This window comes from Branchiostoma belcheri, unplaced genomic scaffold, assembly GCF_001625305.1.
Source record: "Branchiostoma belcheri isolate BF01 breed outbred unplaced genomic scaffold, Haploidv18h27 scaffold103, whole genome shotgun sequence".
NCBI lineage: Eukaryota > Metazoa > Chordata > Leptocardii > Amphioxiformes > Branchiostomatidae > Branchiostoma > Branchiostoma belcheri.
Genome location: NW_017802414.1, coordinates 624,452 through 640,562, shown reverse-complemented (window position 1 = coordinate 640,562; position 16,111 = coordinate 624,452). Strand labels below are relative to the sequence as shown.

The 16,111-nt window shown below is 38.1% G+C and overlaps 2 protein-coding genes across 2 annotated transcripts; both read right to left on the bottom strand.

Annotated features, from left to right (window-relative positions):
* Positions 1-1,853: 1,853 nt before the first annotated feature.
* On the bottom strand, positions 1,854-4,482 carry LOC109475545 (vesicular glutamate transporter 2.2-like). The gene is made up of 4 exons (XM_019776203.1): positions 4,361-4,482; positions 3,994-4,104; positions 2,960-3,087; positions 1,854-2,373 (listed from the first exon to the last, which is right to left on the bottom strand). Exons 1-4 carry the CDS (start codon positions 4,425-4,427, stop codon positions 2,176-2,178), a joined length of 504 nt encoding a protein of 167 aa, XP_019631762.1. The 5' UTR covers positions 4,428-4,482; the 3' UTR covers positions 1,854-2,175.
* A 2,104-nt stretch (positions 4,483-6,586) lies between these two features.
* Positions 6,587-11,546, bottom strand: LOC109475241 (vesicular glutamate transporter 1-like). Its single transcript, XM_019775845.1, has 8 exons — positions 11,529-11,546; positions 11,250-11,365; positions 10,883-10,994; positions 10,432-10,519; positions 10,022-10,108; positions 9,354-9,466; positions 8,762-8,899; positions 6,587-6,643 (listed from the first exon to the last, which is right to left on the bottom strand). The coding sequence occupies exons 1-8, from the start codon at positions 11,544-11,546 to the stop codon at positions 6,587-6,589; spliced, it is 729 nt and encodes a 242-aa protein (XP_019631404.1).
* Positions 11,547-16,111: the final 4,565 nt, after the last annotated feature.

Below are 16,111 nucleotides of genomic sequence, written 5' to 3'. Positions count from 1 at the left end.
GAATGGGTATGTAATTGTGTACCGTATGTCCTGAGGCGTATCTCTTTAGATAACGTAAGAGAGGGTCTACAATGAGCATTCCTTTTATTGTAAGGATGTCAACGGCCGAAAGGTCGGGGGTGGGGGTGATTAATTATCAGGACTTTGATGACGACCTTTGACAATAATGATTGGTGGGGAAACCCTTCTGTAATAGCCTATTTACGCACCGTGTATTGTTTAGGTTCTTTCGTGCATTACAATAATGCAGGTTAGACAGCACCTAGAATATGGAGTTCCTCTAACTGTGCAAACAGAACACTACCAGTGTTCGAGCTATAACAAGTCCAGAAAAGGGCAACGAAGCAAGTCTCTTGGTAAAAGAACTTTTAAAATATCGTGCAAGAACAGACTTTGGTCTCTTAAGCTTCCTAAACTTGTCTACAGGAGACTGTAAGGGGTGACCTGATCACCACATTCATGTACAGGCATGGATTTCATGAAACCTATAATCCGTTCAAACAAAAACCGAGTAGAAATACAAGAGGTTACAACTTAAGGGGAAAGTAAAATACTCCGAGAGACTAAACGTGTACTCTTTTTTTACAAGCAGGATGGCATTGATTACTTTCCTTACATAAATGGGTAGCACTACCACAGAAAATATGTTTCCTTCGGTAAACATAATGAGATCTTTAGGCAGACATATCGAAGCTGGGGTTCAAAGGTCAGTGTTTGTTTAAATCTGACCAGCTGTAACCATTAAACATTAGGGTCGAATCTTGAGTTTTTTCTATGCGAGACATAGGCATGTTTACTAGTATCTCACCAGTGGGGAAAGGTTTTAGAGATCGAGATTCACTAGTATATATGTGACACAAATTATTTACACCTTATTACGTCAAATTGTTCCACATAGATTAATAGGGGCCTGTATGGGGGCCGATGACAACGCTTTCCGCTAAATTTTAACAGATCTTGATTATGCTTTACGATAAATTCCAAGTGGCTACAAGGCATTACGTGTAATTTAAACGGTGGATACGCTCTACGCAGAATGCGCCAATTACACTCTACGTTGATCAAGGGGGTCCGGATCCGTCTACGCTCTACGTAGGATTAAAACGGCCTATAAAGCTCTACGGAAAATGGCATGCGGGCCCCCATTAATAAAACTATACATAATCAAAAATCACTAATTGTGTCACAAAAACTGCTTTATTTATGCAAAACATTATGGGGTCAGTTTTGACCCTGTACAGTAAGACCCGTCTAAAAAACCTACAGTGGTATATTCTACTTCATTGTTAGGTACCTTTTGTAGTTCTCTTTGGCTTTACCTTTAACACCCTTTTGATTTAAAACGCGGTGCAACAATATGCAAGGCTAAAGTAGGAGAATCTATTCAGAGAACAGTAAAATGTTTCTTACTTCGTACACTGGACACTGCTACCACACAGCAGACAACATTAGGAGTTCCCATGGTGTTCCCGTGGCCATACACTAAGGAACTGCAGGGAGATAGCCTCGCACCTTGTCCTGTGGTCCCCAGCACACGGGGGAAGGAGGCCTGGAAGACCACCCCTCACTTACCCAGACGTGCTGCGAAGGGACGTTGGCCTTCGGGCCGAAGACATGGGGAAGGTGATGGAGGACAGAGACTACTGGGCAGCCATTGTGGTTTGGGTGGCAGAGGAGGAGTGGCACCCGACTTAAGTCAAGTAAGTCAAGTCAAGTCATGGTGTTTTGCTACAATAGGGACTGCCTTAACCTTATTTGCATATCAATGGCAGTTAATCGCTAGTAGCTACACCATGTCTAACCGGTTTTCCAGTTGCCTATACATAAGCGGTAACATGTTATGTTTACTTAGCTTTTTTTGATTCGGAATTCTTTTAATAGTAAAGGACCAACTGCCTTCAAGAAATAACGTAGTAGATAGTGATAATCTTTAGATAGTTGTATTTGGACCATAGCACCTCATGGCTTCATACTACTTTTGAAAAGTGCGATGTGTTCTTCAGCGTACGCGAGGGAAGTAAGCGAATTTGGGTGAAGTGCATTACTAAGGGCACAAGATCAATGACATGGCAGGATTCAAACCCGGGATCTTTTATTTCTGACCCAAAAACTCTGTCGTTACACCACAAGACCCCACTAAAACGGGAATCTAATTCAGATCTAATACAATGTAGATCATTTTATCAGTTGTTGTTTCTCGTCATCTACTTTTCCCCGTTGGGTTTTGGGATCTTGATTCGGTCCGTTTTGACCATGTGAAGTCACCACGGCCCAGGGCTGCTCTTCTCCGCTCCCGAAGACTCCAAAGACGATGGCGGAGGCAGCAAAAAATCCCGACTTAATCAGGGCCACTCGGGACCACTCCTGTCTCGTCTGTAAAAATTCAATACAAAGTCATTCAATTCAGAGGATATGTTTTAATTTTACTATAATTGTCTGACTGCGTTTAAATCGAAATGCAATTGGTTGAATATTGAAGTCCAAACCTGTTCACCTAGTTTAGAATGACTTTTGCCTAGTGGAACACAGATGGACTTTTAAAAGGCTGATAGCTGAAGGTTTTTCTCATTAACGTTGCTCACAGCTTAAATAGAAAACTTTGGCAGGCTATTTTTTTTTAGCTTTTGTAACATCAGTAAATATTAATACCGCATTGTGCCCCTAAATTTGATTCTGGAGTATGACTTAATATTTTTGATTTTTTTCCATTTTTCTAATTTTGTTAGTTACACAGCGTTGCATTATTTGTCGTCACCATGTTTGCAGTTTATGTAGTTTTTGTATACCTCTCAAAATCTACGTTATGTTACTTATGTAAAATTTTAGAATATTTGTACAATGTATTATTTTTTTCTGGGCATTCATCGAAATCAGCTCATGAATATGCAATGATTTTACGGGTGTCTTTCGGATGAAATGAAAAATAAAAAAAGAAACAATAATTGTTCTCCATAAATACCTTATTCTCTGTAAGTGCTGCCACCAGTAGCGGGAATGTCAGGCCAACAGCACGACAAATAACCCGGCCTGTCCCTGTCAGCACGCTGGCGTATCGGGGCGCAATGTCAAATGGGTTGGCATCAGCAACTACAGGTGGTGAACAAGGTTGTGTAAAATATTACAATGATGAAATCATTTTGAAACGTCTTTTTTGACGTAGCATTATTTCAATGGGAATGAGTGTTGACATACTAGTACCTTTATATTCTACAATTGACGCATTTGTTTGCTTGTTCATTGGCATGTTATTAAAGATATGTAAATAAACATAGCATAACAAAAGAGATATTCGGGGGAAGATGAAAAGCCGTTTATTACGCCTGTCTGCAATCTTCCCTCGACAACATAAATTGTACAATACATTATACATTTACCTATTTAAATGATTTCTGACACTAAATGTCCGTGAAGACGAAAAAAATGACGTATTTCATCAAAATCAGCTGTTGTAATTTGATTTTACCAGCTTTATTCAGTGGCCCTACGATAAGTGATTGTGGAGTTACAAGGGTCCGGCTTCAAGCCCCACTCCGTCGAAGAATACCGAAAAAAAAAACAGGTCTAAATTGGGTTAACTGGGAATAAATAGGACAGCAGTGGTACAGGGTTAAATTGTTGCTCAGTGAATCTACGAATTAATATTATCTGTTCATGGTTTGATTTTTAGGAAACTTTTAGTTTAAAAAAATAATGAATTTCTTTGCATGGCAATCTGTCAATCTTCCATCACCTATGTGCTGCCAACTTATACTTACACACATTTGCACTCGCTTACTCACTCACTCACTCACTCACTCACTCACTCACTCACTCACTCACTCACTCACTCACTCAATCGATCATTCACTCATTCATTCACTCACCACCTCACTCATTCATTCACTCATTCACTCACTCATTCACTCACTCACTCACAGACTCAACACCTCACTCACACGCTTACTCACGCCCAGCCTAATCAGTAGTATTGTATCCTGGGGTAAAAAAAATTACCTGCCACCCTAGCTGCAGAACTTCCAAAGCCCAAGACGATAAAACTGACAGCCACAAGAAAGTTGGATGTAAACGCCACAATTAAAAAGCATCCAGAAACGACCAGACAACCTGCAGATAAGAAAAAAAACGAAGATGCCATTCTTAACTATTTGTAAATCTGTGTAAGAAAATCTCAATTTTCTACTAACCTTTATATTTGTTTCGTGGTTAGTTTGCAACCTATGGTAGAGAGTGAGTTTACATTGGATTTTTTTTTTAATAGTCGCAACTGATTCATTGTCTTTCACTTAATGACAAATGTTAATCCTGACACATATCCCTACTCCTTTAGTCAACTGAATAGGAAATTTAAATACATACGTACCGGTGACAGCCATCGCTTTACGTGCAACAGTCGTTGAAACATACTTGCACAGTCTGTTTCCGACCATGGCGAACAGCGGTTCTAAAACTCCGAAAATCAGAGGAGGAATTCCGGATAGGACTCCAACCTATTTCAGTAATTGAAACATTACAAATAAAAATAAATTTAAAATTAAACTAATATACGTAACCGATATTGTATTCAACGGTGTTTGCCTAAAGCATGACTTTAACGATTGACTCTAGCGTTTCTAAACGAGAAAATATTTCTCTTTAGGAGAAATGCAAGGCGATAATTCCATTTTATTAAAAAATTATAATGGAAAGATTTCCGTTGTAGCAGACTGCTGTGTTTAAAGTATAGCAATGTAGAAAAAATTGTACTTTTATGATACCATCTAGGACCATGCCAAAGCGATGACAAATGATTGTGATCATAAACACAGACTTTGCAAGGCTGGTTGTTTATATTATCAAAACTCACAACCGTTCAAAAGTTTAAAGGCACTCTATGTATTTTTTTTCGCAAAAATTTGAAATATTCTAATTATACTAAATTTTGGTATTATTAACAGTTACTATCACTTTTCAACACATTTGTGTCATTATTTCACATTTTTTACGTATATTTTGTCCGTTCAAACAGTCCATGTTGGGTTCCCGGTGGCACCGGTTTGCTCAGGACAACAACAACATACAGGGGTTGCCCCCCTGGGGTGGCTAATTGGCCCGGGCATGCCAGGCTTGATAGACAGGGGCACATGTCACAAGATGTTAGTCTCCTTAGAAAAAAAAAACTCATATCTTTCACATGAGGTGGAATATAATCATCAACTTGGAGTATTTTGTTGGGCATGAATAAACTGTGGTCATCATCCCTTCAAAAGAGATAAAAGATCTGGTAAACGATTAGGTATTTCAGAAACTGGTAAGCTATCAACTGACACCCCACTGGGATGTAGGTCAAACCACTGGCAGTGGGCAATACCATATGTACGGTGTGGCCTGGTGTGGCCAGAGGTTGAATAGAAGATCATTCACAGTTTTCTAAGCTTATAAGGAGCAAGGATGTTGTATTTTTTGTTGCGGAGTATAATTTTGGAATACTAAAGGGTTAAGTCAATGTACTATGTAAAGAAAAGAATGAAAAATATACTTTTTGTATTGTCAAAAAACTACATAGAGTGGCTTTAAAGTAATGTTTCAAGTTTATTTATTTCACCAGGGCATACCTCAGATCAGTTGATCTGTTTTTCAGGTATCCCTGGGCACATACATTAAAACATACATTCATGAAAATTACACTTGACCACAACGGTATACAAATAATGTTTCAAACATGTGCATGTACAACGCAGTCTCAGCATAGGCACGTTTAGTTCATTCATTTTCCATGTACGTTCAGTCTTACGGTCTGCAGTTCTCTACAGTTTGTTTTTTTAAAGCTGACGTTGATATCAGTTGACGCAGATTAGTAGCAGACTGTTCCACAGTGCAGGCCCTTGGTACTGCAGGTTTCCCTTTAAGGATTCCACAGGTGTTTAGAAGTGTCAAGCAATGTTAAATGGTTTCTTTCTTTGCCAACATCTAAAAGATTAATTCTGTATATATTAAGATTATACTTGTTTCGTATTATGTTTTATTTTTTTGTTGAGCCTGTCTGAATAGGGTTGAAGTTACATTAAAAACTTTTCTTTACATATTTTAAACACACCCATAACACTAGACGAAAACCGACGTATCCGGGTCGTATACTCCCGTACACACGCCCGGAAATTCCAAATATACGGACATTTCCAGGTGTGCGCGACCCGTACACTTGGCGTGTGCGGGCCCGCACACGGCCCGGATATGAACCACTCAGGTGTCCGGGCCATGTACAGGCCTGCACACGTCTGCACACGCCACCCGTAAATCTCTGCACACACCTGGATACGTGACACGTACCTCTGAGTGTGTGTATGAAATATGCATAAATTAGCGGTAATTTTCACCTAATTATCTTCCTCATTATCAGCTCGTGTACGGGTCGTACACACCCGCACACGTCCCCCCCCCCCCTCCAATATGCCTTTTGTAATGTAAAGTAGCATCATAGCCGTTTATCCCCCCTTCTTGTTTGCATAATTTTGTTTTCTTTATTAATTGTACATGGTGCTTGGGCTTTGTGACTTTTTGTTTGTGTTTTGTGTGCCTCCAATATTTCCAGTGTACTTCGGCCGGTCTTTCAGCTCAGCTGAAACAAACTGTACGTCTCGTTCTTCTGTGTCTTGCCTTGACGCAGCTAGTCACGGGAGCAGATATTGGTCTCGTCTGGGCACCAGTCGTTAGAAGCCGTCCCAAGCTCTTTATTCCGCGCTGTGCAACAAGCCTCGCTGAGGCGGTGACCCACGGGCCGAACATCTTGTGCCACAGCACGGCCTTGAGTCGGGACACAGCGTATAGTCCGGAGGGGTGTACATCGGTCCTCTGGTCCGGTCTAATACTCTCTTGCACGCGGACTATCACTCGCCTATGCCCGCAGCCTGGTTCCTAGGATCCTGGCTACCGGCTTTCCAAAGAACGAGGCATACTCTGACGTTCACAATCTTCCCAATCAACCTCAGCTTGGAGAGTAGTCTTGTCCCAGTTCGTCTTGCCAGTGTCCCACGGCGTTCTTGTCTTGAAAACTGCTCCAATTTACGTAGAAAGGCGCAATACCGATATTCCTATGTTGATGATGAGATATGACACAATCTCTCACCATGGACCCTTTTCTACCTCCATGCTCTCACTAAGTTCCTAGCGTGTTGCTTGTGTCCAGGATAGTTGTACAATGCACGCTCCACAACCAGGCATGTAACGGAAAGATTTCAAAAATAATGACCCGAGCGTTGATTGGCCCTCTTTTCAAACCCCAACAAAGAGAAATGCATGCAATTGGCTGGTCTGGTTTACAGGTCACCGCAGGAAAAAATGATATACAAAGAGTTGTGAAATGTCCTGCTTGTCTATTATGTAAAAGTTGCACGCACACTAATAAAAAAACATAGGTTATAAAATAGTCTGGAATGTTATCATCAACACATAATTTGCAGTTTACCCGTGTAATGTTTTCAACTTCGTGTTCTTAAAGTATAAAAATTAAATATAACCAAGGAAGTTAAACCTCTCTTATATAAAAACAAACAAACAAGGTAAATAAGACATAGGCGCCGTCTCGTCTCTGACCATGACACCACAATACACATCTTACAACAATGTACAAGTAAACTATGCATCTTTTGCCTCTTCCAAAAAATTATTTTTACACTAAAGTGGGCTGATATTTGAAAAAACACCAGAGCGGTCCCTCTCATTACCAAAGAAAACGACCATTTTTCCAAAGGTGAAATATGTCAAGGTCGAAGGTTCCCAATAGACTAGTTTGGTAAAATTCTGATCAGTAATTGTGTTGTTGTTTTTGCCCACTGTAGATTCAATATGGTGCCGGTATAATGAGGCGTTAATATATGCGGGGAGACGATGGACCACACAAAGAAATCTACTCATTGTTCATAGCAAGGGTTATAGTTACAAATATATACAGGGATACACTTAGACCCCATTCATACCAAGGACGTTATATCATAACCTAGTTGAAGCTCCATGTTCATATAAAATCCTTGTTCATACCAAGCTTTATATATCCTTCTAGATTCTTTAGCAGAGTATATATAAGCCTGGCGTGGCCCAAAAGTCAACCAGACTGGCGAGGGCGAGTTTATAGCAGACATCGGCCCCCAAACAACATTTCTTCTATTCACCAACTTTTAATGTAACGCTGATTTCCTCTACCATCTAATCTAGATGTCTTGTCTTTGTGTTGCGTTGCCTGTTACCTACAACGTTTTTAGGTAGTAATTCGGTTCATGGAACGAACTCATGTTTAGGTAGATTTCGGGAGTGAAAATAATATTGTTTTCTAACCAGCATTTTGCCCGTTCTTCTTACCGGCTTTGAAAACACATGTGCACCTCTCAATTTACGCATTTGCGAAACGATCTACATGTATGGTGACCCCTTATTGTTTGGCAGTACTTGCGACGTGTGACGTGTGCAGGCCCGTATATTCCCGTACACACGACTAATTACCAGGTGTCCGGGCGTGTCCGGAGGAATCACAGACCCGCACACGCCGTGGCCGACATTTCCTGCACACACCCGGACACACCCGGGCACGCCAAGTTTCACGGGACATGTACAGGTCCGGAAACGTCCGGATATTCCGATTTTTGAGCAGTGTAAGGCGTCATAGTTTGGTAACTCTACTTTCTGAATGGCGCTTATTTGCTATTGAGTAGGGTTGATTTAGCTTGTAAATCTATGCAAAGAATTTGTTTCGTCCTAATTATGCATAATGCATATGTAAAGCAAGACTTACCAGCTCGACCTGTACTCCAAAGCTTTGCTGAAAGTACAGGGGCAGGAGAGTTGGCTCCCAAACGTAGGATGCTGCTAGAATCATAATGTAGGCCCAGACGGCAGGAGACGTGAAGATGTGACAGAATGGAACACCTTTCTACAAAGAAAACATAGATTTGATACATTATAACACAACCAACCCTGAAACACACAGACACACACACACTCACACACACACACACACACACACACACACACACACACACACACGAGAATTGGGAAGCAATTATATTTCTTTATTTATAACTACAATTTAAACATTGGTGGACGTTTCGATGACCGTATTCCACCAGCATGTAGATTTATGCTACAACAATACCATATATGTCCAAATTTTGAACAAGCTAAGGGCGTAATCTAGTGTTAAAATGCTTTGTAATAAGAAAATATGAAGGATCTCATTAGTCATTTTTATAATTGATCAAAAAAGATTAAGAATAGATATAAAATAAATGAAATGCTGATAAAATGTTTGGTCATTGACATATAAGGCAACCTTTTCTGCATACATCTGTACTATATTACATAGTGAAGTTCGTCTTATTTCCTACCGTTTTGAAACCCTCTTTGTCCTGACTTTGTGTATCCAGTGCATCGTGCCTCTCCCCCAAGCCTGTAACTGCAAATCCAACCGAAACGGCTGCCCACGTTATCCCCAGGCCCCCTGCATATTTATGAAAATCAATAAGTTGTTCATAGCAGTCCTTTATAAAATACAGCTTACTTATTTATTTCACTTACCTGCAATTAATGACTTTACGCCACTCTTACATACATTTGAAATACAAACATTATAACAATTTTTTACATTTGCTATGTAATAACAATAATAATAATACTCTAAGCGTCATTACCATCTGCACACTGAACATTAGTCAATAGAGTCATTAGACAATATTACATTAAATACTAGCCTGAATTATCCTTTGCTTGCTAGGTTTTGGCGAGTGACATGAATATTTAGCATTGATAAATGGCATCAATTAAGAGCAATATTACATTTTACAAATTTGCCCAGACATTTTCAATTGCTGAAGAACGCAAAAAATTAATTGCTCAAGCACAAAAATAGTTACAAATGTACATCTAAACAGACGCTATAAAAAGTATATTAATTAAGATTTTATAATTACAATCTATGATTTAAAGTATGGTCACGTAAAAATTTTGCCTTACATTTTGAAAGTCTTTTTTTTTTAAGTTTTAATGGTTAACTTACCAAACATGTAAAATGCTGTCTGCCAGGCCAGTCTTTGCGTCAAAAACCCCGTTGAGATTTTTCCAAGCGACTGGCCAAAGTAGTATGCTAAAACATTTAAGAAAAAAATGCAATGTCAACCAGGTTTTAATGTACTCATATTTTCCAGTAAATACTTTGATTATGCAAATGTTTCTTCACATTGCATTTTTAATCATTGCATCTACAAAAAACACGCATTTTCAACGCATTATAATTCAATCTTTAGCTCAAACATATAACAAAAATAGACGATTATGAATTTATATAATTGGATATTATTATCTAAAATGTGTATTCATTTAATTTAGTATTTACTGAACTGGTAAATGCTTTTATTTATTTGATGATTTTTAATCAGCTTAAGTCAAGACAACCTTTTGATATATCACCTGCAAAGATATAGGGAGAAACTCTTGCACTTTGCCTTGGTGTTAAGTTTTGGCTTAGCACACCGAATGCGGCGGGTTCGCATAGTCCCTGATATTAAAAAAAAGAGAGAAAACAATAAATTAACAGTACTGGCAATGGCGCCGATCATAACTTTGGAAGTGCATTGACATGTTCATGATAAGCAAACAGAATTGAATTTTCAACTGGGTATGGAAACAATCCCAACAACGAAGTATACATATTATACTAAAAGCCCAACTATAAAACAGACAAGGTCAAATTTAAACACCTGAAGACTCGTAACACCAACTGATGACATCAGCCTGACATGGTGTTAAAACCCTTTCCGTGTAATTTTTGGATCTCAAGCCTTTATCTTCAAAAATGGTGAACATTGCGTTATATTATTGGTATTTCTTATTATTGTTGTTTGAAAACTACAAGTCTTACCTCTACCAGGCCTGCCAAGACACGGTGGATCACTGCAGTTCTAAAGTTGCCAAACATGACAGGACCAAGGACATGGGCAATGGAGCCGGCACCAAATGACGCCAGGAAAATCCTGAATATTTTGGGGGAATACGGTTACAAAAATAGCCATGTAGATAATTCATAAAATAAACGTTTCTTTTTCAACAAAATGTGTTTCCAAAATTTTGATAGAAACCAATGATTATGATTGTATTAAAGTCAACAGATCCTTTTTTCTATCAAATTAACCAATCAATTTTAGAAAGAAATCAGCAAATTTACACAGTCTGAAAAATTTAATGTGCATATTTATCATCACCAGTATAGACTTTGCAAAAGAACTCACCTAATGGCTGAATATCGATAGGCCAGATAACCCCCGATGAAACTTGAAGGCAGCTGACCGATGTAGATTGAACTCAGTATCGCGTTCACTTGGAACTGACTGTACTGTATGTGGGACTGTGTGTTTTGAAAATATATACATGTAGACACAAATGGTTAAAGTTAATTCCTATTTTAAAAAAAGTCTGTAAAAAATCAGTAATTGTGTTCTTAAAATATTTATAATAACCAAAATTACGGTTCATTGATAAAGTTAGACACCTAGGCAAACAATATTCACCGAGAAATTGAACTCCATCACTAGACAAATAACGGGGTATTTAGAATGAGTTTCTTTTTGTATCGGCGTCACTTAAATTATGTAATTTGGTGGCATTTCAGTGACGGATGTCACTCGAAACATCCGGAAGTGATGTCTGCAATTTTTTCCGTTGGATTTGTGTTTGAACAAAATTACTGTTCCTTATGTTCATGTTTTCAGTATAAAAATTACGAGGATATTTGTAACATATAAACACGTCGGTTGTATGAAGCCGTACGTTAAACAAATTCAGTTTTTGCTGACTACGAGGTTAAAAAAAACGTTGTGCCAGTGTACTGCACGGTCTTTACCGTAGCTTACCTTGGAAATATTTGTGTTTGTATCGTTAACTGGTGGTAACTGTAATTCAACCAGCACAACTGCGACGCTGGTTCTTCCTGCGTACTGAATTAGAGTCGCCCCGAAGAGTAGAAAACACAGCAGTTTGTCGGACGTAGCTATGGCGTCCGTCTTATTGGCTTCTCCCATAATGCCCTTTCAGTCTTCTGAAAAACAAGAGACTAGAGGGTTACCTCTCTCGTCGTTAAAAACCGTGGCCTTTATGTAAATTATTTAGTAAATAAACTTAAAGAAACGTGAAACTATGTAAGTACACATTGAATACATAAGTGGGAGGGCAAATATGAATTGTAAAATGGATAGAATGTCATGAGACATGCACGCAAGATTATTGAAATAATGTATAGACTCACTTCAGATTCAATACGTTGAATGGATTGAATCTGCTCTTTGATGCAAAAGAAATTTTGAAATTGTACAGAATCTGTAGCTAATAGAATGTGCTTACCTTCTGTCCACATCTGACTTATATATGTGCTGAATAAGCTTCGTGCCAAATTTTAGATCATTTGGGTAAAAGCAGCAGAATTGAATCCATTTAACAGAATTGCGCGGGAGAAGAAGAAGACACACGTGGGAAAACAATATGTTTCGTGGTGTGATTCAAAAGAATTTTCGAAACTGTACAGAATTTATAGCCGAAAGAATGTGGTTACCTTCTGATAAAATCACTTGAAGTGGTCTGTCCACATCTGACCTGCTTAATGAGCTTTCCCGCCACACCACAGTTCACAACAGCTGTGTGTATTCATCCGCATAATTTTATCAAAGAGAATTCCGAAAGTTAATTAGCCAGAAAAAGGAGACCAAACAAACGTCCGATCCATATTGCGAGGAATGACTTCTCCTTTAAGCTCATTAATAAGTGATATTCCAAAAAAAACTGATTGGCACTATTTCTGGTAAACGTCGTGATCTGTTCCCGTGGGAGGTAAGAGATAGGTTTGTCAGACAATTTGCCTTAAGGGCAACATGTCATATTAAGTGAGTAGCACCTTTTGGCAGTAACGCCCCCAAAAGTGCAGCATCCTGTCATTAACAGCTGACAGCTCAGCTGCTAAGGAGTGGCTTTTAGCTCAAAATGGAACAATTACGATGGTCAAATTGGGGTCCAAAAGTCCCACTCTGCTGCTATAGAGATCGAAACGGCGAATCATGTTCGATATGACGTAATTCTATCCCAACGGTTTTCATATACTAGTAGTCTATCAGATGGTTTAGTCTCGGGGTCACTGTCGTCCGCCCAATGAAGAACCCAAGGATATTTTCTGATATGATGTGTACAAAGATCTTTGCATTGGATTTCATTTTTAATTAGAAATGCTCATCCCTGGTCCTGCTATGGTTTTTACAAATAATTTTTCAATCATTTCATTACTTAATCAAGACAAAGACCTTTGACTTAATTTTGTTGTTGTGGTGGAAATACTTCCGCATTCAGTGCGTTTTGCTGCGGTGTGATGCGTTTATGTGAGAAATGCCCCCAAACCCTTACATATAAAGGGACCTGTATGCGTGGTCCTGTATGTGTGATCCATATTTACAGGACCTGGTTGGACCTGTTCTGTGGACGTGCAATCCCCAATTAAATGGTATAAATCGAGACCAACTGCTGATAAACAACTTTAGAACGATACAGTAGCGGCAGGTATACGTGTAGACAACTTTTACCAATGAAGATGTCATTGTGACGTAAATTATGACCTGAGGTTTTAATACGGTTCACCTTTAATTTTTATAACATCTGTCTTGTACATAACCTGGACTGTCCAGTGTCCGGGGCATCAATTAGCTCAACTAGCAATTAGAGATACTGGCCACCAGGAGGTCAACACTTGTTTTGCACGCACAGAATTTATTTGGCCGGTTGCATAAAACAAGATGTCTTTAAAGTTTTGGAACAGTTGTTAAATATATCGATGTTCGTAATGCACTATACACTAGACTATCAGATTCTTTAATAGCATTTACTACAATGAACTTGGAAAGAAAATTTAAATACATATTGACTTGTGACAATCCCTACATGCTAAACAAAGGGATCTATATTAAAGAGTGGATATTAGAAACTCCTCCAACGGTTGTATATTAAGTTGATATCTCATACTAGCCACCCACTTGCACTACCAAAAATGCCAATCTTGTTTTTCTTCAGAGAAGAAAAATTTTCTTCCACTGAGAAAATTATTCTTCACCCAAGAAAAAAATCTTGTCCATGAGACAAGAATTTCAAGAAACTGCATTTTAGCATATTCTTCTTGTGGTAAGATTTATTTTCTCATGTATCTTGAACTAAATATCCTTAGACTATTATTCTTGCAGTAAGAATTTCTAAGTTTTCTAGAAAACCATTCTGTACACAAGAAAAGATTTCTTGAACTAAGATCTAACTCATCTTGTATCAAGAAAAATATTCTCCCCACAAGAAAAGATTTCTTGAACTAAGAGCTAACTGTTCTTGTAGCAAGAAAACCATTCTGCCCACAAGAATAGATTTCTTGAACTAAGATCTAACTCTTCTTATTGCAAGAAAATCATTCTGTACACAAGAAAAGATTTCTTGAACTATTATCTAACTCTTCTTGTGGCAAGAAAACCATTCTCCTTGCAAGGAAAGAATTCTTGAACTAAGATCTAACTGTTCTTGTAGTAAGAAAACCATTCTCCCCACAAGAAAAGACTTCTTGAACTAACATCTAACTGTTCTTGTGGCAAGAAAACCATTCCGTACAGAAGAAAATATTTCTTGAACTAAGAGCTAACTGTGCTTGTAGCAAGAAAATCATTCTGCCCACAAGAAGAGATTTCTTGAACGAAGAGCTAACTGTTCTTGTAGCAAGAAAACCATTCTGTACAGAAGAAAATATTTCTTGAACTAAGAGCTAACTGTGCTTGTAGCAAGAAAATCATTCTGCCCACAAGAAGAGATTTCTTGAACGAAGAGCTAACTGTTCTTGTAGCAAGAAAACCATTCTGTACACAAGAAAAGATTTCTTGAAATAAGAGCTGACTCTGTTCTTGTAGCAAGAAAACCATTCTGCCCACAAGAAAAGAAATACAAGGTATATAGTGCTACCTAAATAGAAAACGGACAATAATGTATAGCAACTAAATGTTATTTTGAAAAGCATTTGGACAGTATATAGGTTTTATTTTCACATTGATTTTTGTACAATGTATCTAATTAAAAATATCAGTCCATCAAAGCAACATTCTTGGAATGGAAACAGTTTAACAGTAGCTTTCAAAATATTATAGGATGAAACTAACAAGCCAATATGATTTCAGAATACAGATCGTATCACATTCTGATCAGAAACATACATGTATTCAGCAAAAACTGAAGTTTTCGCATTATAGAATTGGCAAAGTCACACCCTTTGGACACCTGAAAACAAAAGGAAAGACCTGTGTTAGTTTGCATGCGTGTACTGAAGGCAACAAGTCAAAAGAGGATGCTAAAATACTATTTTTATTACTTGTAGTAAACAATTTAAAATTACATTAGAAAGCACAGTAATAAACTTAACTATACAATACACCAGAGATATATGATTTGACTTTGAAATCAACCCCAATGGCGTTGTAACAATATCTGGGCTATGAAGTCTAAATACAATGTCAACAGATCTTATAGGTGGGGAGGGGGGCGCACTTACCTTCAATCTGTTTGGTTTCATGCTTTTTCTGTTGCAAAGTTGGTTTCTTTAGCAAGCTGACCACGATCACCATTGCTTCACATGTACACAAGGTCCTTTTTAATTTGATTTTGACTTCAAATCTGACATGAGTCAGTAACTGACAAAAATAAGTAACCAGCGCGGCTCCTACATCTGACTTACATTCAAAACCCCCTAACTGCATTCTGGGATTTGAATCAACCAATCAGGGGTTCAGAAAAGGTCACATGACAAGAAAAAACTAGAAAAAAGTTCTTAACATCATCTTGAACATTACCAGGCAAAATAAGAATCATCTTTCTTAAACTTTCTGGTATTTTCTTAAATGTTGCTAAGAAAAACAAGAATGGCCTTTCTTAAACTTTCTAGGGAAGAAAATCAAGAATGTTTAAGAATATAATACTAGCCATATCTTCAGCCTAATCAAAGATCAATTTTATATCAGACTTTCTTTTTTTCTTATCAGTATTTGTCAAGAAAGATAAGAACTTAATTCTTGTATTTTCTTAAATGTTGCCAAGA